The sequence below is a fragment of the Pyrus communis genome, chromosome 10 (genome assembly GCF_963583255.1).
Source record: "Pyrus communis chromosome 10, drPyrComm1.1, whole genome shotgun sequence".
Taxonomy (NCBI): domain Eukaryota; kingdom Viridiplantae; phylum Streptophyta; class Magnoliopsida; order Rosales; family Rosaceae; genus Pyrus; species Pyrus communis.
The window spans coordinates 25175445-25201271 of record NC_084812.1 but is presented as its reverse complement, the minus strand read 5'-3'; the positions used below and the strand labels follow the sequence as shown (position 1 = coordinate 25201271).

The window sequence follows — 25827 nt, the reverse complement described above, 5'->3', positions numbered from 1 at the left end:
ATTTCCCGCACTTCCATGCTCCTTTGCACGCAATTTATTTTCAAATCTGGAAACTAATCAGGCACCTCATGCTTGGCAAAACACGTATCCTCAGTATGACGGGTTTGTCCATAAAAAGTACACTTCAAATCATCTTTATTTTCTCAGGTAAAGGGATGAGAATTCAAAGATTGATTAGAATGATTATTAGGACAAGGGGCACCAACTAGCCGAGAAACCATGGCCATGGTTGGCAGCCCTTTTTGGTTGTTACTCCCACCGATCATAGTGGCATGTCGTTGTGCTTCACGTCGAACAACTAAAAACATTTCCTTAACATATGGTAAGGGTTGAGTACGTTGAATATCACTACGTACTTTATCAGATATATCATTCAAACCCGCCAAAAAAACAGACGGTCAATTTGAATTTCTTCTCAAAGGGTCTTGAGATCCACAACACACTCCATCTTGATTGGTCTATTTTTATCTAACTTCTGCCAAACGGACTTGAGGTCAGCGTAATACACACCAACTGGCAGACCCTCTTGATGGAGTCTGAAAGATTTAACCTTCAATTCATAAATTTGGGAAATATCTGAACCATCATAATAGGTCTAAGCCACCTCTTCCCAAACTTCTTTAGTAGTACGCTAGTGAATAAAAAATCCCATGATAGCAAGTTCCATGGAATTGATCAACCACCCTTTTACTATTGTATTCCATGTCTCCCATATCTGATACTTAACACTATCTTCAGCAAGCTCCTTGGTACTCTCAGTCACAAAGCCCTTCCTACCTCGTCTAGCAATGTGCATCTCTGAAACCTTGGACCAAAGAGGATAATTCGATCCATTTAGTTTCACGGTGTTTGGTACAGCAGATGCATCACTCTGAATAAAGACAGGATTCAATACTGGATTATTGGTTGGGTTATGAACACTGCCCTCCAATTTCAACACGCCACTACCTTCCGCAGATGCCATTTTGCTTTACACAAATCTGCAAAGCCGACACTGTACTTGCATGTTGAATCGATGACGCACCACGCTGATGCACACGCGGCAATATTACACACACACACACACACAACCAACTGAGTTCTATGAGAAGAATTGCAAAAAACCAGTTGACTGAGCACATCGGAAAAACTAGGGTTACGGCAGCCTTGGCTCTAATGCCAAATAGAATTTTACGAGATAATTTTCATTGTACTACTTCCTTGAAATATATACAAATACAAACTTTTTCTATATGGAAACAATAATCAATAAGGGACACAACAATTAATCATTCCTAATAAAGGACTCCTAATAATTACAATATATTTACATACTTATTTTTAATGACTCACAATTACAGAATAGGCTCATTGATGCTTATGGAAAATATGGCTGCTTGGATGATGCATGCAAATTGCTTGATACAATGCTTGAAAGGAACACCTTTTCACTTGGAACTCCATTATAAGCACATTAACGAAGTTAGGTCTAATTGATGTGGCTGTGCAGATTTTTAGGTTAAGGACTGAGCCTGACTAGTGCTCATGTACTTCGATGGTATCAGGGTTTGCCCAGCATGACCGTTTTGAAGAGGCTTTGGAATATTTTACTAGACTGCATGGGGAGGATTTTGTGCCAAATGAATACTCGTTTGGTAGTGCTCTTAGTGCTTATGCAGGTTTAAGAGAGTTGAAAATGGGTGTCCAAATTCATGCTTTAATTGCGAAATCCTCGTACTCATCAGATGTATACATGGGGTCTGCACTTATCAATATATACTATAAGTGTTAAAGTGCTTCTTGTGCAAAAAGAGTTTTTGATAGGATGAATGATCAGAATAATGTTTATGGGAACAGTTTAATTACTTGTTATCAGCATAATGGCCCAGCAAGTGAAGCCCTGGAAGTTTTTGTGCGGATGATGGAGTGTGGGTTCAAACCAGATGAACTAACATTAGCCATTGTGGTGAGTGCATGCACAAGCTTGTCTGCAATAAAGGAAGGTTAGCAAATGCATGCTTGTGTTGTAAAATGTGATAAATACAGGAATGATCTTGTTTTAGGCAATGCAATAGTTGATATGTATGCAAAATGCAAAAGAGTAAAAGAAGCCAGATGGATTTTTGATGGGATGCCTGTTAGAAATGTTACCTCAGAAACTTCCATGGTAAGTGGATATGCAAAATCAGCAAGCGTAAAAGCCACAGGATTGATGTTTTCAAGGATGATGGAAAGAAATATAGTCTCTTGGAACACACTTATTGTAGGTTACACACAGAATGGGGAATATGAAGAAGCCCTTGGACTTTTTCTCCTTTTGAAAATGGAGTTTATTCTGCCAACCCACTATACATTTGGGAATCTGCTCAATGATTGTGCAGATCTTGTTGATCTGCAGCTTGGCAGGTAGGTTCATGTACACGTATTGAAGCACGGATGTCAATTCAAGGTTGGTGAAGAGCCTGATATTTTTGTCGGAAATTCTCTAATAGACATGTATATGAAATGCGAATCTGTTGAAGATGGTTGTCGAGTTTTTATAAACATGTTGGAAATGGATTATGTCTCTTAGAATGCCATGATCGTGGGGTATGCACAAAATGGTTACGGGACTGAAGCTCTTGAAATATTTAGAAAAATGTTGGCATCAGATGAGCAACCAGACCATGTCACTATGATTGGTGTTCTATACGCTCGTAGCCACGCAGGGTTGGTTGATGAAGGAAAAAAATTATTTTTACTCTATGAGTGAGGAACATGGTTTGGTACCATTGAATGACCATTATACATGTATGGTTGATCTGCTCAGTCGAGCTGGTTGCCTTAATGATGCCAACAATTTGATAGAGGGCATGCCAATTGAACCTCATGCTGTTATATGGGGGTCTTAGCTTGCTGCTTGTAAAGTTCATCGTAACATTACCTTAGGGGAGTATGTGGCGAAGAAACTCTTAGATATTGAACCTAGGAACTCTGGACCATATGTTCTTCTCTCAAACATGTATGCCGAGCTCAGGAAATGGGTTGATGTTGTACGAGTAAGGAAGCCGATAAGGCAACGGGGAGTTATCAAGCAGCCAGGTTGCAGGTGGATTGAAATACAGGGCCATGTGCATGTTTTCCTAGTGAAAGATAAACGGCATCCTCAAAGGAAAGAAATACATTATGTTTTGAAGTTGCTCCTCGAACAGATGAAATGATCTGGATATGTTGAAGATGCTTGTGATCTTGAGTCCGATGAAAAACACGGTGAATCCCAACTAACTTTATTGTACCACATCGATATCTTGGAAGATGCAACAGTCGAGTGATTTTCCTCGATAAAACTTGGTATTCTTGGAAACAAAAAAGAAAACAAAGCCCACAGAGTAATGCATACTTTATTGTTATCATGCCTATGTTTCTTTATTTCAATTTACAGTGGACAATTATGCATTGGGTGCAAAGAGAGATTCTCTCCTGGTTTTACCAACCTGTTACGAGTCTGCTTTGCGATTGGTTGCAATATAATTCCTCAAAACGATCGACTTTTTGTCGTTGGTAAGTATGGAAATTGCTCCAAGTGATCGACTTTCTTGTTCTGGCATCCAACGCTTGATTGAGAAAGCATGGTAGATAGGGGCTTTGCAAGTTTAGGCAAAGAAGAGAAAGCATGGTTAGAATGTTAGGGTAACACAAGGACCTGGTTTCTCTGCCCTCCTACTTTCCATACACTCCCATCCCCTCCTATTTGTGCGATTACGGTTAAGCTACGTCAACATTTTATATTACTATTTCTTTTTGTCTTATTATCTCTACAAAACAAAAAAAAACAAAAACAAAAAAAATCAATGTAAAATGTTGACGTGGCTTAACCATGACCACACAAAATAGGAGGGGATGAGAGTGCATGGGAAGTGGGAGGGCAGAGAAGTCGGGTCCATTTATTTTTCACTCGGCTTCTTGGTGCATCTCCAGTGGCTTCCAATACAAGACTTTTTTTCAATAAACAATAAAGTTAGAGGATTAAATTGTAAATGTAACGGTTGGAAAATTGGTGCTCGCACTAGAATGCAAAGAAGAAAAAGGAAAAATGAGTAATGCTATTCATACCATGTTTTTGTACCATATTTTCATACCACCTTAGGTGGCATTTGATGTGGATAGCCACATCATTTGTATTGATCAGATTTTTAAATTTAGTTCATTATTTAGTAAACTAATAATTGAGAAAAACTAGTTAATTAAATAATGATTGTGGTATACGAGGAGTCTTCTCCTTTCTTTCCTTGGGATTTGCAAATTTTTCAGACGATGTGACTATCCAGATCAGATACCACCTAAAATGGTATAGAATTGTAGTACAAAAATATGTACAACCCAAGTTGGTCCACCAACACAAAAATCCCCCCGTGGTTTGGCGATCTTAGATTTGACTTTGCAGAATTGTGTTACAGACCCGGCTTCTCTGCCCTCCCACTTCCCATATACTCTCATCCCCTCCTATTTTGTGCGGTCACGGTTAAACCACGTCAACATTTTATATTAATTTTCTTTTATAAAGATAATAAGACAAAAAAAATATTAATATAAAATATTGACGTGATTTAACCATGACTGTACACATATGAAGAAATGAGAGTGTATGAAAAGTGGAAAAACAAAGAAGCGGGATCCAAAATAAATAGCACGTCATAAGCCCGTAAAGGGCCCAACTACCATTACACAAATCTTCTCCAGCTCCTCAGAGAGTGGAGAAATATTTCGGGGTTCCGGGAACTCCACGTAAGTTGGTGTTCCAGCCAGTGGTTATTTGACATCTGGATTTTTCTTTTTATCTTATTCGAGCACACTCTTAAAGGCTGAAACGGTGCATCCATGTCATCTTCTTCCACAAGCCGAAGGGGCATGGTCCAAAACCAGTCGGCGTTAACAAAGTGTTGAAACCTCTGCAGCTTCTCCTTCTCTCCATTTTTTTATTTTTCTCCAGGTCAGTTTCACTCTCTTTCACCCATCTCCTTCGTTTTCCCTGTCTCTCTCTCTGTAACTTTATGGTGGTGTGATTTATTTTGATATAATCTTGACGATTGTTTAGAACTGTTTGAATTGTTTTACGATTAATCTTAATTTTGATCGTTAATTGAGATGTTTAGAGTTGAATTTCTCAAGTGTTTTGTATGCATTGAGTTCAATTACTACAACCTTTTGGAAATTGAAAGTTTTATCTCAATGGAATCATTTGAATGGAATGTTGGATTTTATGTTTCTTTTTCTGCTTGGCATGCGATTGCGGATTGATCAAATGGAATTTGATGAAGTTGTATTCAAGTATGGCAACGAGAGTGCACCGTGTGTCACTCCAACAGAGTGGTATTTTTTCCTTTGTGGTTGTGTGTATGGCATTTGTCCCTTTGGAGTGATGGATATTAATTATACGTCTTTAGTCATGGAGATTGAGGACCAGTATGTTCTATGTGATATTATTATAGTATCTGTGATGGGGAAATGCATTTGGAGGGAAGGGGAGGTTCGGTTGTAGTCGAGGATATGAACATGGTTACTTGCATTGTTTTAGGTTATGTAAATTTTGGAATCAAAGGAAAACTAAAACGACGGGACACTACTAAAAGTATTAATAGATGCCATTTTCCCGTAACATAATCCACGACCAAGTCATGTCCTAGGTTTCAGGGCCGGACATAATATGTATCAGGTTGAAGCTGTAGTGTTCTTGAGCTTTTGGTGAATATACTATGCTCTTATTAGCTTTGTGCTTGAGGCTATGTAATTTGCATTGGTTTTTTCCGGTGGTCATGGTCTTTACGTCTTCTGGATTTTATGTTCTAGGATTGTATCATTTAAACACATTCCTCTTCTAATTTTCTTGTACATTTTCCTGTTAAAGTTAGTGTTTAGAAGCTCGATGTTACATCAGTCTTTGCTCTTATGGTAATTTTGATTTTGGTGTTTGCTTTATGCTGTACCAGATGGAGGGAAGTTTTGCACATGAGCTCTACTCAGAAAGTTTAAGCCTAGAAAAAATACAATTGGATCCTACACCCAGTGTGAACAGTATAGAAAGTGATCTACACGGTATTTTAATTGTTTAAAGCACCATTTTTTCCGTATAACAGTGATCCACATATAATATTTGTTAATTTCATCTTATAGTCAGCCGTAGATAAGTAAATGCGTTAGTGTATAACTGCTGTGGTTTTGATGTTCTCTGTGGTAAGTAATTTTTTAATGTTTTCTTGCAGACCATGATACGGTTGAGCCGTGTGATGAAGATGCATCTTGGTGTGCTTCTGACGATGAATTGCATGAACAATCTGCTTTGGGCAGGGAATGGCAGAGGAGACATAACCAATACCATACGGTTGTTTGACAGTTCAGACATACTTTCGTCATTACGTGGGTTTAGTTAGTTGTTTTACGTGCATGATTCAGGTAGTTCTCTAATATGTGCTTAATTTGTTGATAATATGTAGACTGGTTACCGTGATGGTGTAATAGCGGGAAAAGAAGCTTCTTCACAAGAGGGATTTAATATTGGCTTTAAGAAATCGGTCCTTGTTGGGTACAACTGGGGTCTTGTCAGAGGTGTTACTAGGTAATATAAAGAAGCAAATGTTATTTTGTTGTAGTAATGTCTCACTTGCATAAATCTTTGTACTGTTTGGAATTTCTATATATCTTACTTTAGTTTTGTTTTCTTCTCTATCCATTCTGGCGTATCTTCCATCCATAGTGCGCTGGCTTGCCTTCCAGATGGTTTAAAGGAGAAGTTGATTGAAACAGAAGAACAAATAAATGGATTTCAAAGATTGTTTGAATCTGTGCATTCTATTTCAACGAAAGATGCCCTCGGGTATTTGTACGATGATATGATTGCGAAAAAAGATAGAGAACATAGTGAAATCTCTGATACTACTAATTCTCTTGAAGTTGGTTCGCCAGAGAAAATATCACATGTTAGTGGCCTAGGCAATCACTTTGCACAACTCCAGTCACTTCTTGTCAAGTGTCCTGCAGTCAACGTACATCTACCATAGACGAGATTGTTGTTGTAATTTTGTGAGTAATTATTTGACATTTGTGAATTGAGTTCTGAGAATTATTTGCTAGAGTCCCATGTTATAGGAATTATACATTTTGACAAGTGTTTCCAATTGGGTTCATTATGTTTATATATGATATTCTGGGAAATCTTAATTATAATTGTTTTCGTTTTTTACAATGCAATGGTAAGACGTTGTGGATATAAGTATCATGTGAACAACTGTAAGTTATTGTAGCATGCAAGAGCAACTTTTGTTTTCCCTGACACAAGTGATATTGGGAGAGAAGGAATTGAATACAGGAACTCGAGTGTGGAGCTAAATGCTCCTAACCGCTTGAGCTAGAAGCCCCGTATGCATGCACGAGCAGCTTTAAATTAGTTGTACCTTTAGTGTTGCTAGAATGACGTTTTGGATGTGAGTATGGCAGTCAGTTGGCACTTGACATGCATATTAAGCAAACAACCATATATATTGTTTTGGAGGCCAGTGCCTAGTACAACAGCAAAGGAAAGATGGTAGCAACTCACACCATGTAACATTAAACTGTCATTACATATATTATTAATCAAACTACACTATCTATATATCTGCTGAGCTTAGGAGAAACCACTCTCGAATCGTCACTACATGAAGCTGCCTCCTTCCTCTTCAGAAATTCTGACAGTAGCCAAGAAACGGTGAGTTTTGTTCCGCTGGAAATGTATTTCTCCTATGTTCTTGTGTTTTTGCTTCAGTAACTTATTATCGATATTGCAGTCTTTTCACCTGCACAACAATATGTGAATGGGTTCTATTTGTTATATGGTACTAACAATATGAGCTCACGAACAGCTATTGGAATTAACTATCTGAAGGATTGAAATGGTAATTATATATTTACCTCAGTAACTATCATCAGCTACAAGCTTGCATAGGTCTTGCGTGACTGAAGGCTGCTGAGGGATGCTTAAGATGTTTTTCCACTTTGGGCGCTGGCATGACCGCTTCGAAAGCTGCAACAAGCAGTGCAACCTTCTTCTTCCTTGCTGGAGCAAGTTTTGTGACAGCCTGCTGGAGTGCAAAGTCAAGCATCCATTCATCTGCATTTTTCTTTTCATCAATAATCTGATGCCTGAGGTCAACCCTTTCTGCTTCAGGGTCAGGAACCAAAGGTAGGTAATTCGGTTCTCTTGGATTGAACTTCCTTTGCTCCTCCTCATCCATGCTAAGTCTCTTGCATTTGATTCTTTTCCAGTGGTCGTAGGTGTTGGGAAGTTCTTGTTCGAAGTTGCTTGCTGCCTCGGAAAATTTTCTCTTCATCCCAGGGCTAATGCTATTATTGGCCATGTTGAAATTTTTTGTGGCTTCTGGCTCTGAATTGTATTTCACTTCCACAGTATGAGGTTGTCCTGTGTTGCTATTGGAGATACCTGATTTTTTCAGCCTTAAATCACTCTGATCCTCAGATTCATTGGAACTTGAAGTTATAGGCTTCTTGTACTTCCCGTTGGACAGGTTACCATCTTCAGCAATGTCATTAACCTGGAGAGGTTCAGTCTTCTTGTAATTGTCATCATCGTCAACCTTGACCTCATCTTCATCAGCTTCAGATGCATCGTGCACCGAATCAGAAAGCTGAATCTCCGGTGATGGCTTCACATCACCAATTTGCTCTACTGCTTCCATTTTATTTTCAGAAACCACTGTAGGGAGTTTGGGTTCTGAGCCAATGCCACCACTTGGAACGCTTTGATCTGTTTCTGAATTCCCTTTATCAGGGCTCCCGTTGCATCCTTCATTTGCTTCAGCATCATCTGTTTCGCTCATATCCTGAGAGGGAATAGAAATTCGGTCTCCTGTCACTGTACTTGTTTCATCCTCATGAAATGCATTCTTTGGTTGGTTATCTGAAGCTTTGCCTGTCTCCACAATGCTGCAGTTGCTTTCAACATCTCCAAGATGAGAATCGATTTCATGATCCTCTGCTTCAGCAACTCCATTCTGCTCTTGAAGTTCCTTGCCAGTTGTTTGTAGTTCCTCATTTGGCTCCTCCATTGAAGATGAAGATATCTCTACACAGTCCGTCTCTGATAGTTCACTGCCTTCTTCGAATGCATCATCGCTGTAGGAAAGTTGGTCATAACTCATTCTTTCGTGCATGTGTCTAGATTCTAGAATCTCAAAATTCTTTTTTATGCCATCCTGTTCACTGACATCACCATCATTCTGCAGTACTACATAAAAATCCTGAACCAAATTATCGTAGTCACCATTCATTGCATCAGACTTGATCAGAGATTCTTCATGCATATCAGCATCTTGAATTGTTATTGAACACCCCGCATTTGGACCAGATTCATAACCATCAAGCACTGCAGTGGAAAATTGCCCTTCCTCCCACTCCATGTCAGTAGTTTCAGAACTGGAATAATCCATTTCAGTGCTTGAAAGGTCTTCAGAGTTGCTCTCGTTTGAGCAGCTTCCAGTGGAATTTTCCTCTTGATCGGACAGTGATCCGTAGTCTTCATTTGCATCTTCTTTTCGATCTTCAGGAAATTTGCCAAAGTTTTCTGCCTCAGATTCACTCTCAGAATGCAGTGATCTATCCGACAGGTTCTCCACAACTAGGTTGTTGGCAGAATCTACTGTTTCTGTTTCATCACTTGCAGCATTTGGAAACACAGGACCCTCGTAATCATCTTGTTCTCCTACAGAATCAGCTCCGGCTTTCCTTCCAATTGCCTCAGTGTCATCTTCCTTGTTTGTAGCATAGATTTCAACGAAGAAATCCAAATCAGCTTCTTTCACAGCTGTTTTGTCATTCTCATCAAACATCTGCTGGAAATCAATTTCTTTTACTCCATCATTACATCGCTTTGCTCCACGGGGACTTAGAGCTTGCAATTTCATCATCTTCTGGGTCTTCAATGAACGTCTTCTTGCAGACAAGAAACTCTTCAATGGCGGCACAGGTGAATGACGATGTCCATTAAGGGAACAGTACGTATACGGGCAAACCTTCATGACTGAAGTTCCCTCAGCTTCAGTTCCCCCAGGACTAATCATCAGATAATCTGGAAACTTTGTATCCTTCAGTGTTGAAGAACAAGTTTCTCTCTGAACATTAACATCTGCACAAAGAGCAACGCTCGAAGATTTTCTCGCCGGAGCTCTTGCTGGCTTAAAACCAGGGGACCTTATTAAAGTCCTCACAAGCTTCAAACTAGATGTCCTTGCTAAAATTCTTTCAGGTTTACTAGAAGCAGAGCTAAGCTTTGAACTGCCCGAATTTTTTCGGTTCTGGTTCTTACTATCCGAAAATATTGGCGGAGAACTTCGAAGACTAACCTGTGACTGCTCCTTCCTTGCATGAGAACAGCTGGTGGGCTTCATGTAGTTTGGCGAGCCATAAGTTGTTTTGGCCAGGGGCTGCTTCTGAGGGGAAGCCGCAGTGTTTGGAACATTGAGAGCCGGCGGTGGCGGCTTTCCTGGCTGAGATGAGTTCTTCCTCAAAGGTGATGATCTCAAGCTCTCAACATCTGAAAGCTTGATTGATCTAGATTTCTTCATCTTCTTCTTCAAATCAGCTCCTCTGTGTTTCCCATCTTGGAACTGAGAAGAAGTCTTCAGGTTCGAAAACCGCTTCTCGAATTTATCATGATCAGCTTGGATTCCAAGCTTGTTTGGCACCTTTCTTTGGACCATATTGAAAGGAAAACCAGAAGCAAAGACAACATCCAAGTTGGACTATGTCTTCCCCTTGAGGTGGGGAATTCAAAGCTCATAGAGGAAAGCAATTCCCTCTTGTCCCATGCTTTGTTTATGGGTGGAAAGATTGCATCGGATTGGAAAGGAAAGGAAAGGAGAGGAATGGGATTCTTGAAAGCCAAAGAAGCAGAGATTCCTTGGGAGTTCTTAGTTTTGGTTTTCTGCTTGTTTGGCAGATGATGAATATTTCGAATAAGGCTGAGACAAGTGTCTGACGCTGACATGCACCCACAGGTACCTTTTGGGTCCTATATTTCTGCCTTTTTTATTTTTTATTTTTTTTATGAATTGTTTTCTTTTGTTTTTGCGTGCTAAGTTATTGGCCTTTTTTGAATTGAATTATGAAGCTTATGACATGAGAAGTCTACATATGGCACTCAATTGTTTATTTAGATCACATATTTTGCTTTTCTGACATAAATACCCTCCATTCTTGTAATTTCTTTGGATGGGAAGAACAAGAAGATTCATGATCACCGGCTATTGGATTTGATATCAATAGTTGAGATTAACGCATCAAAATATTTTTATTTATTCTGTACTCTTGATATTAGATTCAATACTAAAGACCATATATTCATTGATCGCCGGTTGGTCAAGAGAACGTTTGTGACACTAGACATGCTATATGCCTACTTTCTCTTTCACGTATTGCATGGGCGTGACGGGTGAGCAACTATGTTTTCAATTAGTTGGATAGATGGTTAGTAGGATCGAATATTTATTGCACCTTTCCGGGGTAGATGAGCCACCTACCAAATGATAAATTTTTCAGTATTCTGGGAACACGGCTCATCTCCAAATGTTATAATACAAATAGTTAGATATTTGAAAAATACTCGTTTAACTTGAAACTAAATAGTAGATTGTATTGACGATTAAGACTTTCTTTTTTAACTCACTGTGTTCCAAGTCCAAACCCTCCCCTCTTCTCCTTATTGTAAGTTAAATTAGTTAAATGTAGAGAATACACCCCACAAAGAAGTAGGAAAAAATGAAACGTGGAGAAGGGTATCATGGTAATTTCACACGGAGCACAATTTTCTTGTATTTTGGTTTTGGTCGGAAACTGTTGACTTGAAATGCAGGAAACGGGTGGTTGGACGGCCGCTTTGCAAAAAGATAAGAGCCACTGTCGGCGGTAGTGGGCCCCATTAGTATGCCTTAAAATGCCCGTTTACAAAACAGACGCTCCTCCTCCGTCTGAACTCCCAACGTTGTGACGTACAGAATGTGGGATGGGCCCACTTGAGTGGGCGGTTAATAATTTATGTTGATTTTTCAGAAGCCCATGAATGTCTCTTTTCTTCTTTTTCTTTTTCTTTTACGATTTTTATCTGCCGAATTGTGAATAAAAGGTCACCTTTGCGAAAGGTGCCGTCAATAGAAAGCAAAGGCCAAAACTACTTTGTGCCCATTTTATTTTTGCAATTTGAAGTAATTAGTTTATAAATATAGGATTTTTGTTTTTTTTGAAAAATTGTTTTAAGAAATCACGAGTACATAATGAATAGAGAAAATTGTAATAATAGCCCTTCAACTCTCTTAATTGGAGTTTGTCGACTAAAAACCTAGTTATTTTCGTCAATCAACTTCCGACAAAATGGTTATGGTTGAGGGATTTTGCTTTAATTGAGTTAAAGTTGAAAGATCATTGTTCCAATTAGATTAAAGTTGATGGACTATTTCTCTAATTAGATTAAAATTGATGTTTAAGAAGCCCATGAATGTGTCTTTTCTTCTTTGATGACTTTATCTGCTCAACTGTGAATAAAAGGTCAATTTTTGTGATGGAACAAGGCTATTGAGTATTTACACCATCGGATTAGGAAAGGTGCCGTGAATAGGAAGCAAAGGGAAAAATTATTATTCATTTCTGCAATCTTAAGTAATTAGTTTATAAAAATAGGATTTTTTTTTTTTTTTTTAAATTGTTTAAGAATCAAGAGTATATAAGGCTATTTCCAACTCAATGGGCTAAAATTTTAGAATTTAACCCTATATTTTCCTCTATTCACTATATGAATGAGGTTAGGCAATTTTTTTCTCCAACGGGAAAGGACCTAGAATTTCCATTGCCAACTTTATAATTTGTTAAACTTTTTTATGTCTCGTTGATTTTATTTTTGCTAATAATTTTGGAATTAGATTTTGTATAATCTATCCTGTTTTATTTTTACAAATATTTTGGTGTATAAAATTCAAATTCCGAACAAACAAAAAAACTTGGTGAGAAAAATGAATTTTTTTTTTTTTTTTATGGATTTGTAAACAAATGGATGTGTATTTATAGAGGTTTGGTGTCGGATCTAATTTAAATTAATTAATATTATTATTTTGACTATTGGATTTAAATTTGAGCCGTTGAATATTTTATATTACCGTTAAAGTAGATTAAATCGAATTTGAGTCCCACCTCCAAAATATCACCCCGACGTTTTGGTCCCACTCCAAAATACACACACACACCCCTTCGCCTCCACACAAAAAAAAAAAAAAAAAAAAAAAAAAAAAAAGATACTTTGAAGGGACTACCGTCTCATTTAACATTTTCACTTTACTCATGCTACGTGTATTCACACAAACTAAAAATTTATTTAGTTTTTGTCGAAAAAAAAAAAATCATACCAACAAAGGATAAAATGTAGCGAGATTTTAATATAAATTAAAATTTTAGTTTTTGAGTGTTAGGGAACAGATTTTGCCCGCCAAGGAACATTATGTTGTTTGAACTCAATTACTTTGTTAGATCGGGATCGATAGTTGTAGAAGTAAATTAAGCAGTTGGCCTTACACTAATACCCTCTCTGTAGTGTCTAACAGCACTTTGTCAGATAAAAAAAAAAAATCTTCATGGGCAGTCAATTTTCAATATGAATTGGGTTTGAGTTGTCTGCTTTTTAATCCTTATCAGCTCATCAAATCTTTTATAAGTAGCTCTACTTTATTTTGTAAACTAAGATATATTAGAGAGGGATTCGAACAAAAACCCTCAACCTCGTAAACGCTCTTACCCATTTGAGCTACAAGTTCCTCGCTGATAGTTCCTACTTTCTAAAACCAATGCAGATGATAAAAATTGGCAGCCGTCTTAAAAGGACAAACAATTCAGGAATGAAGAAAAAGTTCATTCAAATTGCAGCAAACTTAATGTTCAGAAACAAAAGTAATACCTTAAATCGGTAGAGAATCTTTACAACTCCCTGAAGTTGACTTGCATTTGCTACCCACAATTTCGGGAGTTTTTCGAAATAAGTATCTGACAGATTCGGTTAGTTGGAACCTAAATCAGCTTCTTTCAGAACTCCGCTCCGACGATCCCATTCCAGGTCACCTATTTCTACAGTGACTGAATCCTCATTATTAATGTAATCTAACAATTTCTCCTGAATACTTATGGGGAAACTACACTTCTCCCCGAGTAGTCTTATAAATTCTTCAGCTCCTTCCACATCAGCTTTCTGTTTCATATATTCCATACAGGCGGCGACAACATGCCCATCTGGTGTCCACCGTGACCCCTCAACTGAAAGTGCTTTCCTCGTCAACTCAACTGTCTTCCCAATTTGATCATGATCAAGATATCCCCTTGCCAAATAATACCAAGACCTTGCATCCGGTTTCTCTCCCCTTTGTATTACCCTGTTAACAATGGATTCGGCCTTGTCAACTAGAGCCTTGTCAACTAGGCCCTTTCTGCTATAAGCACCAATCAAGAAATTTGGGATACAAATGTCGAAAGATAAATTGCTGGATTCCCATTCGTCATAGATCTTCTCGGCACTTTCAATATCGCCAATCTTCAACACAGAGATCATTATACTTATATAACCCCTATTGTATATTTTCATGTGCTTCTTGTATAGTTCCCAGAGTCTCATAACCCTATCTTTCTGCCCTAGTGCTGCATATTGTGTCATAAGGTACTCATATGCTCGCCTCTTTCTTTTAGAACTTGACAATAGTTTCTCAGACCTCTCTAGCATTGCCAAAGCCTTTTCCACATTTCCTGCTTTCTTATAAGAAATTGCTGCGTTGGAATAACTATCCCAATCCATACGAACCTTGGGATCTGATTCCCACTCTGCCATAACCTTGTCAATTCCCTCAAGATCAGACGCAGCTGCATATGCAGAGATCTGGATACAATATGTGAACTTGTCATGAACAATGCCCTTCTCTTTCATTTCACTCATTAGAACATTGAATTTGTCACTGTTTCCAGTCTGATAATACAAATTGAGCAAATTGTTGTAGGACAACGATGTCATAGCAAACCCCAATTCCCTCATCTTCTGCATAATGTCCTCGGCCTTTTCCACAAGTTTTGCATGAGCATAGCTGTTCAGGAGAGCACAGTAAACCTCGAGAACTTTCAAATTTTTTGGAATGTTGTTAAAGTAATCCTCAGCTTGTTCTATTCCATGAACTTTTGCAATCAAATCGAGCCGGATGGCAACATCAGCAATTGTAAGCTCAAGGTACCTTTTGTCAGACAACCACATTGATATCTGAGAATAAATAAACGAGATCAAATTTCCGAAGATGGGTTGATACTTGCTAACTCACTAGACTAGACACTTATTTTGAATATTGAAGCATTGTTATCAGAATTGGGATCTAAACTAATATTAAGAAGATGGGTTGATGCTAACTGACAAGGCTAGACAATCTTTCTCCAGATATCCAAATATCAAGTAGATGCAACAGATGAAAGATTTGCTACTTGGGTGACTTATTTGACTATTAAAGCATCGTTATCAGAATTGGCATCTAAACTAATGTTAAAGCACTCCCATTTATTCAGTTCAGAAGCTATGACTTCAATACAGACGTGCACACACACAGAATTTTTTTACATTGCAGTTAACTGCATTTTCTTTAAAGGCAGACATGCCGTCGATATTATTGAAATTGTCAATACTGCAAACTTAAAATTGTCGGTATGTTGTTGATATTTAATTGCACTGTAGAAAGACGGAATATCGGAGCCCCTTCTTAAGGAGATGCAACTTCACTGTTGAAGAGAGATATGACAGTGCCCTCGTATTGACTGTTACATAACTATGTATTGTCCATATAGCAGCCCTATATTGTGGGGGCAAAAACACGAAACTATGAACAGTCATACACGGTCATGACACGTTCATTACGAGGGCACTATCCTATTCCGCTCCATGGAGCGGGATCCTCTTATAAAGCTTCTCCTACATATATCTACACACACACACACACACACACATACACATAAATATAATATAAACACACAGAAATGAAGCAATGCAGCTCTACACACACACACACACATATACACATAAATATAATATAAACAGACAAAAATGAAGCAATGAAGCTCTATATGCATTCAAATGCTGATAGGAACACAATTAAGCTACTCAATTAGCATAATTTCAAGCCATTGACATTTCAATTTCACTGATTTCAACATAATCTCAGTATATTGGGGAGAAAAAAAAAAACAAAATTACGGAATAAGAAGCCCTAAATTAATTTCATTTCCACATTTTCCAGAGAACCAAACAGAACATAGTACCTCGAGAGCATGCTTGTATTGCTTGTACTGCCTGAGCTCCTTGATGATGGTGACGAATGCATCTTTGGGTGCGGTTCGGCCTTCTTCGATCCACTGGTCGAGAATCGGGGAAATGGGGGCTGTATGATCTCCGGCGCGGGAAATCCGACGGTAGAGCTCGTTGAGTGTGCCTGTCGAGGGCTCTCTGTGAGGGCGATACGTCGTCGTCGAGTAGAGCGAAACGCCCGGTGCGTTTCGGAAACCGAAACGAGATGAGAAATTGAACAGCGAGATCAACCGAGAATGCTTCATTCGGAGAGGGGGAGACAGAGAAGGGTTTAACCTGGGGCTTAAGCGACTGAAATATGATGATTCGCCGTAGCTTGAAACGACGCGTTTCGACTTAAACAATGACGAGGTATTTTCCCGTATAAGTTGCTGAAATTGATATAATTCTTTAATTTTATTGACACTTGTTAACGTGGTATTTTCATTAGGATTTTATAAAAATTCTATTGCATTATGTTTCGATGAGGAACGTAAACTTGAAATTTGGATAAAGTTTAATTTATAAATTAACATACATCAAGTTCATTTTTTGGAATCATAAACATAAAAATCTAGAATTTTCAAGTGGAAAAAAAATGGAATTCGAAACCTTCCATTCACAAGTTTAAATTCTATGTTAATTTATAAATTAACATGCAAATGCAACAAGTCCTTTTTTTTTTATTCATAAACATAAAAATCTAGAATTTTCGAGTGGACAAAAATTGGAATTTGAAACCTTCCATTCACAAGTTTAAAGTCTATGAAAATAATTATCATTTCTAAATTGACATGCAACAAATCATTATTTTTTATTCATAAACATAGAAATCTAGAATTTTTTAGTGAAAAAAAAAAATTGGAATTTGAAACCTTTCATTCACAAGTTTAAATTCTATGCAAATAATTATTATTTCTAAATTGACATGCAACAAGTCCTTTCTTTGGATTCATAAATATAGAAATCTAGAATTTTCAAGTGGAAAAAAAAAAATTAGAATTAGAATCCTTTCTTTCACAAATTTAAATTCTATGTAAATATTTATCATTTCTAAATTTAAATGAGAGTTTAAACTAACAAATACCAAAAAACTCAACCATGAATGGTACCACCGCCTCCACCATCCTCATCACCATCACGGCTGATGCAACCATCACATACCGTTGTCACCTCCGCCGCTGTCGTTGTCACCATCCATTGTCATTGCCTCCACTACCACCATTGTTGTCACCGTCACCGTCATTGCCGCCACCACCCACCAACATCAATGTTGTCTCTACCATCACTATTAGAACATTTCCTAAATACGATCTCTCATTTATAGATTAATAACTCTATTATGTTAATCAAACAATAAAATTCACAAATTATAAAAATTAAATCTCAATGTTTAATTTTCTTTTCATTATTTTGAAATTTTTTTAGTAATGGCGTGTTTACGCATCCGGAATGGAGGTAAAGGAAAGGGAATCGATTTCTTCCATGGGTGATTTCGGCGTTTACCAAATTTTGGGAATGCAAATATTAGTGGGCTCCACCCAAAATCAGGAATCAAACTCCTGATATTCCCGGAATTGAATTACCGACTTGGATGAGGTATTTGAATTTCGGATGAAAGCCAACATTCGGAATCAGAATTTTCGATCGAAACTACCCTTTCAGATTCAATCCATTCCATCTGCCTTCCGCGAGTCAACCACCCAAAGCACACCCATGCCCACCCTTGAACCAACACATACCATCGCAACACCTCCCAGACTGCCAAAGTGCCAATACCCATCACCAACCCACCATAAAAATTCTACCCAACAGACCCAGATCCAAACCCGAATGGAGAGAGAGAGAGAGATGTGCAGAGGGAGGTTGACGTGTCGAGAGCAGCAAGAGTTGGTGTTTGAGGATAATCGGAGAAACAAATTGAGGAGGATGCAGAGGGAGAGTTTAGAGGGTTCTAGTGGAACCGTGGAGGTTCCATAAATTTTTGTTGAGTTTTAACTCTTTAAAACACATATACTAGTGTGTAATTGTTTAAAAAAATTAAAATTTGTCTATTATAAATTAAGGATATTTTAGTAATCAACCTAATTTTTATTCCGATTGAAGTGAATTAGTAAACAACTTATATGGACTCAACATCATTTATAGGCGCTTTTTTTGTAATTCCACAAAATTCATAGCATTAAACAATAACTTAATTAATAACCGAAATCAAGTGGGAAAAAAAAAATACTGATTATGTAAGTTCTAATTCAGATGCTGTTGTTTCATTTTTGCTTCTGGGGGTATTTAGGGTTTAATTAGTATAAGAATTCATATGGAGGAATCAAAATGTTTGTAAGATTTTGGATTTTGTGATTTGTAACATGATCCCTGATATAGATAACTTGTATAAACTGATGCAGGCAGTGAATGATTTGCTTAGGGAAGGAGGGACCGAGAATTCAAGGGAGGATCTGAATGTGGTTGATGGAGCAGTGGCCGGGCGGCCGTCGTTTCCACTGTCAGAAGAAGCGGTTTCGGACGAAGTTTATGGTGGAGCAGAAGGAGAGGATGATGGAGTGTGCGGAGAGGGTGGGGTGGAGGATTCAGAAGCTGGATGAGAAGGAAGTGAACGAGGTATTGAGGGAGGGTTGGAGTGAAGAAGCAGGAGCTTAGGGAGGAGGAGGAGGAGGAGATCCTTGACGAGTACAAACACAAGGGATCTCTTTCTGGTAAATCATGGATTCGATTCGACGTAAATCCTCGTGATCTGAAAGAAAAATTAGGGTTTGCATTTGAGTCTCTTCCTTTCGAGGAACTGAAGGGTGCTTCGACCACGCACCATCTGTTCTAAACATCTGAGAACAAGGACAGTCAAAAGATAAAAGAAACCATACTGCTGTGTACAAGGTACGGCATCAACACCACTAACAGTGTTATTTATAGTGCTTGTGTCTAGGTTAGACTGAAATTACCCAGCTGTGCACAAAGCCAAAATATATGCCACATGGCATCCTCTGGTTCGCCATCTCCACGTCTCAAAGGCAAAATGATTGGCTGTGAGGTCATCCTTATCCTAGATGACTCGGAAAATGATAGATATATAGACGACAGTGTACGTAATGAGGATTTAAGCTGACGGTATAGTAGTACTGCCATAGGAAAAGAGTTAATACTGGGAAGTTGAGAATTTTGTAAACCTAAAATAGAAAATGAAAAATGTTTATAGTCAGGTAAAATGGTACAGTGATCACGATTTGGTCTGAAAACATGGTTTCTTTAACATTTTTTTCGGTAATATAGTTGATGACAATGGTACAATGAAATACAATTGTATCTTTATTGAGAAAGTATAATAGCATTGTGAGTTGTCTATGTTTTTACAGTCTCGCTTTATGTGAATTTGTATCCAGTCTCCCTATATGCGATAGGTGAGTTTGGTCATTTGTGTTGTTGAAATAGTACTTTCAGTTGAAAATGCAAGTACCAAAACAGATGAACAAACAAATTATGAAACTATTAAATATTTTTAACTGGAAACAAACAAACAAGAATGCTGAGACCGCTATAAATTGAGTGCTACATTATGACTAACTTAATTCTTAAACTAATAGTTGGCATAGACCTAAAAAACCCTAATGCATAAAATATATATTATAAAAAAAAAATAAAAAAAAACCTAACACAAAATCAAATATCTAATTAATTTCAAAAATAAACTAATAGATTCCAACACTTTCCAAATCGAAGTACTGCAGGTACGTTATTTGAGTTTGTTGGATCCAACGTTGAACTGTGGTTTTGAATCACGAGGTGATTTGGAGCCCCGATGTACTTTATAGTGTCTATATAAAAAGCATGGCGTTTTTCATATTCCACGATTAATTGTTTTGAGAGCTTTTACATGATCTCCCATTATTTTCACATTTCACGTTATTTCAGCATTTGTGATTATTGTGACGATTCGATCTTAATTTTTTATGTAATTTCTTCCCGAGTGTGTAAATTGGCATTTATGCCCTTATTGGCAAAGTGACGTGGACGTGATTATGCAGCTTTAAATTATTTTCCTCACTATCGTGATTAAATTTTACTTCTTGTTATGATCGCGTGAGCACAAATTAAACCCAAATCGGATTTGTAACGAAAAAGTTACGTTATGTTAAAGTAAGTTAGCAACGGGTAGAGTTGTACATGCGTGCGTTAATTATTTAGTATTGGAAACTACTATTTCAGATAGGGTACGTTAGATTTCGTCTAATTACGATTGTACAAACCCTATCTGTTTTCTTCTTTAAAATTGGACCCATGCCCTCAAATCCCTCACCACCAATCAATTTCACTCCTCAATTCTCTCACCCAACCAGACAACTTCCCTCACTTTTCCACCAATCAGAAAAGCTGTCATTCTCTCTCTCACCCGTACCTTCCTCTTCTCTGCAACTATAAGGACCTTCATCAAACACTCACAGATTGAACTTAAAAATACCACCATCGTGATCCTCTCATCCTCACGAACCCAACTGTACAAACCGATCTTGAAGTGGTTGAGTTTTAACTCGCCAACTCGGAAGCTCCGACTCAGATGAGTTTGCTCCAACGTGATCCCGGCTGAGTTACAACATTTTGAAGGTTGTGGAAGCATCCACACAACTCCCTATAGTCCCTGGGCTAAGTTTGGAGTGGAGACAACATCAAGAAGCACGGTTTCAAGGAGTCGAGTTTTAAGCCGAGACTTGTGAGGCTTTTTCAGGCCATTTTTCGTCCATTTTAAGGCTTTTGAAAGATATAGACTTGTTCTACTCCTCAAGAGCTTCATTTCCATATAAATTTCGTTGAAAATGGTTGAGAAATAAGCGAGTTATGACAGTTTGAAAATTTTCCAGTTTCCGGCGAAACCAGATGGCGGACAACGAGGCTCACCGGAGAAGACGGGGAATATTCCGTCAAAGTTGACAGAATATTCTAACGGCGTCAGGTAACGTCGTTACTATTTAACAAAATATTTCGTCAATTTAGTCGGAATATTCCTAATGTCTGTTAGACTTCTATCAGTCATTGCCTTGCACATGGAAGCATGTGTGGCCGTGGGCTAGCCGGCGCGTCCGGCCACCGGCCGGCAAGTGCTTGACATGTACGGGTCCGTGACATCAAGTAGAGTGTTTTCGTATATTTAAACCTTCTGTTTAAGCAAACTATGGGGAGTTTTTCCTAGCTTTTAGTGAAGGTGATAATTAACTAATTATTATTAGTTGTATACATATAGGGGAGACTTACCCTGAGGACGTATGAGGACAAGCGAGGCTAGGGGGCTACGATCCATCGACATATCAATGAGTAGGCATTTTGTTTTCGTGGATAGATACATACATACATATATATATATATATATATATATATATAAACTTTATAGTTTCCACAATTGCTTTTAAATTGATTTATGCATATTATGCCATGATTTATTAAATTAAAAAAAATGTTGTTATGTGGTTGAGATTTATATATTGTCATGGCATATTCATATACATTTTACCTGTTCATCAATGTTGTAATGTTTTAAAATGCTAAAATAATCCTACGGGATGTGCAGGTAAGTTCAGGTAAGTTTATATATTGATTAGAATTATTGCATCATTATGGCATGCTTATATTCATGTAGTCTGCTCATCATTGCTGCACCCAGATGTTAGTACTCATCCCGGGCCAGGGCCAGTCCTTCACGTGTATGTCCACCTCCGCACTGCACGCTCGCCTTGGATCTAAGTAGGTGCTAGTCTTGTCATACAGGTCGCATTAGACGACTCTGACTTTTTAGGTGACCGCGATTATTGTCAGTCTTCACATGATCGTAGCACTACAGCGTATATTATTACACTCAGTCCTGTCATACAGGTCGCACTAGGCAACTCCAACTCATGTGCTAACATAGATTGATGAGCATCAGGGCCAATTGTACAAGTCGCATTAGGCAACTCCGACTTGTGTGCTAGTATAAATTAATTGAACACCTGATTTTATTTATGTTAATGTTGAGATATTGTGGTGTGGCATACTACTTGTTACTGTTGATTTACATTTGATTTCATACCTATACGTAGTATGATTTTCCAGAAACTATACATGTTTTACAGCGAGGGGTTAGTATGTTCGGAAATTAACTGTGTTTTATAAACCTTTATTTTTGTGCCCACTAACCCTTCTGTTTTTTGCCCCTCCAGGTCCTAGATAGCTGACCTACCCTATGGTGTGTGAGGATTAGCGTCGATTCTGACATATTCCTGTTTAAATGTAGGGGCCTTTTCCCTGTTGTGTATTAAGTACTCAATTAGTTTCGTCTGCACTGTAGTTTATGGGTTTTACTGACTACTGCGCACTCACTTTATTAGTTTAAATAAGTTCTAGCTTCGGTTTTAATTTATTCATATTTTTACATCATTCACACTTTTGTTACGTCACCTTCGAGTGACGGCCAGCATGCCTCGACTCCGGTTGAGGTGTGTCAATTATTATTTTGTATTTTCAAATTTTTGTGGTCATATTTTTCATTTATGATTATTATGCTTTGCCTATTTATCGAGGCCCATGTATGCACTGCTATCCTCCTATTTTGTATGCTCTATTCTATTTAATAAATATCGTACTTTTTTGACACACCCCGACTGAAATCAAGGCGTGCTGGCTGTCACCCTCACGTGATGGCCAACACACCTTGATTTCGGTTGGGAGCAGAACTTCTCAATGAGTCACCTATCTTGGGAATACTCTCGCGTGAACTCACTTAACTTCGGAGTTCCCAAAAACAAACCGTGAGGGCGTGATCGAGGCCCAAAGCTGACAATATCGTGCTACAGTGGAGTCGAGCCCGGGATGTGACATTTTTTCTCAGAAAAAATCATGTGAACTATTTTTTTCTTTAATTGTTCAAGTTAGACGAAAAAAAAAAAAAGAAAGGTGTATAGAAATAAAATGATGTGCAAGATCATTTTCTTGAAGAATATGTAATTTTCATTAAGTGACTTGTTTTATTTGTAGCCGTCTTGACAATATATATATTTTTGGGTAAATTACATTTTCATACCTCAGGTTTGGGGCTTATTTCAATTCCTTACAACATCTTCAAAACATTTCACTTTCATACCTTAAGTACTATTTTATTTCAAAATAATACCTCCGTTACATTTTCCATCCATTGATCTGTTAAATGCTGACATGGCTACCACATATATGCCATGTGGCTGCCAAATGTCTGCCACGTGGCAAAAATAATAATTTTTCCTCAACCCAAAAAATAAAAAAACTTAGAAAACTAGATCCACCCCACCCCACTTCGGCGCCGAAACCCCCCCATACGTAAACCTTCAACTGAAAAAAAAAAAAAATAGAAAACCCAAATCCTGCACACCCTTCTCCCCAGATCTCGTCAAACCTCTCCCCCCCCCCCCCGGCGCAATGTCGGAGCCTCATCATCTTCCACCTCCTCCTCCGCACCCATCCTCCACCTCCTCCTCTGCACCCATCCTCCACCTCCTCCGCGCACCCATCTTTCTATCTTGCCCCTTCCAACCTGAGCCCAACCTGCAACCCAGAAAGAAGAAAAAGAAAAAAAAAATCCAGCGCACCCACCCTCTGCACCCACCCTCGCACGCACCCTCTTCCCTCATCTACACACCTTACTCCTTAAATCCACACTCATTGGGGAAGACGGGATCTGGGTTGTATGGAAATGGAGAGTTTTTTTCTTTTCTTTTCTTTTCTGGGTTTTTTTTTTTTTTTTTTTTTTTTCTGGGTTGCAGGTAGTGGGTGCGGAGGAGGAAGTGGAGGGTGGGTGCACGGTGCGTTTGGGGAAGACGGGAGGGGGAGGAAGATGAAAGATGGGTTTTTTTTCCCCCCTATCCTCTTCTTCTTCTGGGTTGCAGGTTGGGTTGGGGGGTAGGGAGGGATGGGGGTTGCGGGTCTAGCTTTTGTTTTTGGGTTTTTTTTTTTTTTTTTTTTTTTTTTTTTTTTTTTTTTAGAAGATTCAGGTTTTTTTTTTTTTTTTAAATTATTTTTTTTGCCATGTGACAGACATTTGGCAACCACGTGGCATATATGTGGCAACCACGTCAGCACTTAACGGATTAATGGATAGAAAATGTAACGGAGATATTATTTTGAAATAAAATAGTACTTAAGGTATGAAAGTGAAATGTTTTGAAGATGTTGTAAGGAATTGAAATAGACTCTAAACCTGAGGTATGAAAATGTAATTTACCCTATTTTTTTTTATCATGTAGTCTCTCCTATCCTTTTTAGTAAATTAAATATGAATAACTGTTAATGAGGAGGGATAGTACTATGATGAAATCACACATTCTTGTGACCCTCCTCAACCAAATTACTAAGCAGATGAAAGTGATAACGGTATAAGATTAGGTTATTTAAATCTGACTCATCCGTATTATGTTGCCTTAAATTCAATCATTTTTATAATCTAATGACTTAAAACAGGACAAGTCAAACTTAATAGTTAACTCCGGTCTAATGACATTAAGTTTATAAATTTAAAAATAATCAAAACAGAAAATCAGAAACTTATCAGCCAAAAAAGTCTGGCATCGAGGCGTTCATAAGTTTTGGACTTTTTGTTTATTGTTTGGTTTTTAGTTTATTAAAATTTATTCACACTTGAGGATGTTAACTTGGAGTTAATATTAAATCAAATTTATTCAGACTTGATGTGTCATGTTTTGAGTTGTAAGATATCCTAAAATCAATTTTTTTTTTTTTTTTATGGGTCGTCTAGCTAAAAAAAAAAAAAAAAAACAAAAGTTTAAGTTTAAATTCTATATTTGTATACTTAAAATTTGTTAGGCATGAACTCAATAAGCTTCACGATTGCAAACTGCAAAAATTACAATGAATCATCAAATATCCCATATATTTAGATGAAAACACAAGAAGAAGATAGAAAACTTAAAAAAAAAAAAAAAAAAAAAAAAAAAAAACAAAGTAGAAGTAAAGGCAATCTTAATAAAATTTGATTGAAACTAATATAAAGTCAATTGAATCTTGAACAAAATGACATCACAATTTCCATGATAATTTTTATATTTTTAGTTGTGCTAAATACTCACTGGGCTAGTTTCATTAAAAATAATTCTTCTTGCACTTCTTTTTGTCTATTATACAATACACTAAAATATATATACATATTGCCACGAACCCTCCCTGGGCTATAGCCCACCATAGCCATTGGTATGGCTACGCAAGTGATTATTATAAAGGTTGAGATGCAACAAAATGCATGTCATAAATGCACAAAAGGTAAATGTAGTGACTAATATATAACAAGTAAAAAGTATTTAAGCTTCCAATGTGAGATTTATTCTGAATAGTTCCTTAGTATTGTAGAACGAAAACTAGAAATCACAGAATCTCCCCCTCTCCAAAATTCTAATTTAGGATGTAACAAATTCAAAAAAAAAAGAAAAAAAAAAAGAAAGTAAATTTAAACATTT

At 37.6% G+C, this 25827-nt stretch overlaps 3 protein-coding genes and 1 pseudogene across 3 annotated transcripts; 2 read left to right on the top strand and 2 right to left on the bottom strand.

The window, feature by feature from the left end:
- Nucleotides 1-1015: 1015 nt before the first annotated feature.
- LOC137748068 (pentatricopeptide repeat-containing protein At2g13600-like) lies at nucleotides 1016-3290 on the top strand (annotated as a pseudogene).
- Nucleotides 3291-4812: 1522 nt separating this feature from the next.
- LOC137748399 (uncharacterized) lies at nucleotides 4813-7179 on the top strand. The gene is made up of 5 exons (XM_068488546.1): nucleotides 4813-4948; nucleotides 5946-6051; nucleotides 6219-6337; nucleotides 6450-6571; nucleotides 6710-7179. Exons 2-5 carry the CDS (start codon nucleotides 5946-5948, stop codon nucleotides 7011-7013), a joined length of 651 nt encoding a protein of 216 aa, XP_068344647.1. The 5' UTR covers nucleotides 4813-4948; the 3' UTR covers nucleotides 7014-7179.
- A 293-nt stretch (nucleotides 7180-7472) lies between these two features.
- On the bottom strand, nucleotides 7473-11008 carry LOC137748398 (calmodulin binding protein PICBP-like). The gene is made up of 2 exons (XM_068488545.1): nucleotides 7903-11008; nucleotides 7473-7787 (listed from the first exon to the last, which is right to left on the bottom strand). The coding sequence occupies exon 1, from the start codon at nucleotides 10704-10706 to the stop codon at nucleotides 7917-7919; it is 2790 nt and encodes a 929-aa protein (XP_068344646.1). The 5' UTR covers nucleotides 10707-11008; the 3' UTR covers nucleotides 7473-7787; nucleotides 7903-7916.
- Nucleotides 11009-13884: 2876 nt separating this feature from the next.
- On the bottom strand, nucleotides 13885-16661 carry LOC137748734 (pentatricopeptide repeat-containing protein At2g20710, mitochondrial-like). The gene is made up of 2 exons (XM_068488913.1): nucleotides 16324-16661; nucleotides 13885-15280 (listed from the first exon to the last, which is right to left on the bottom strand). Exons 1-2 carry the CDS (start codon nucleotides 16612-16614, stop codon nucleotides 14042-14044), a joined length of 1530 nt encoding a protein of 509 aa, XP_068345014.1. The 5' UTR covers nucleotides 16615-16661; the 3' UTR covers nucleotides 13885-14041.
- Between the last annotated feature and the right edge of the window lie 9166 nt (nucleotides 16662-25827).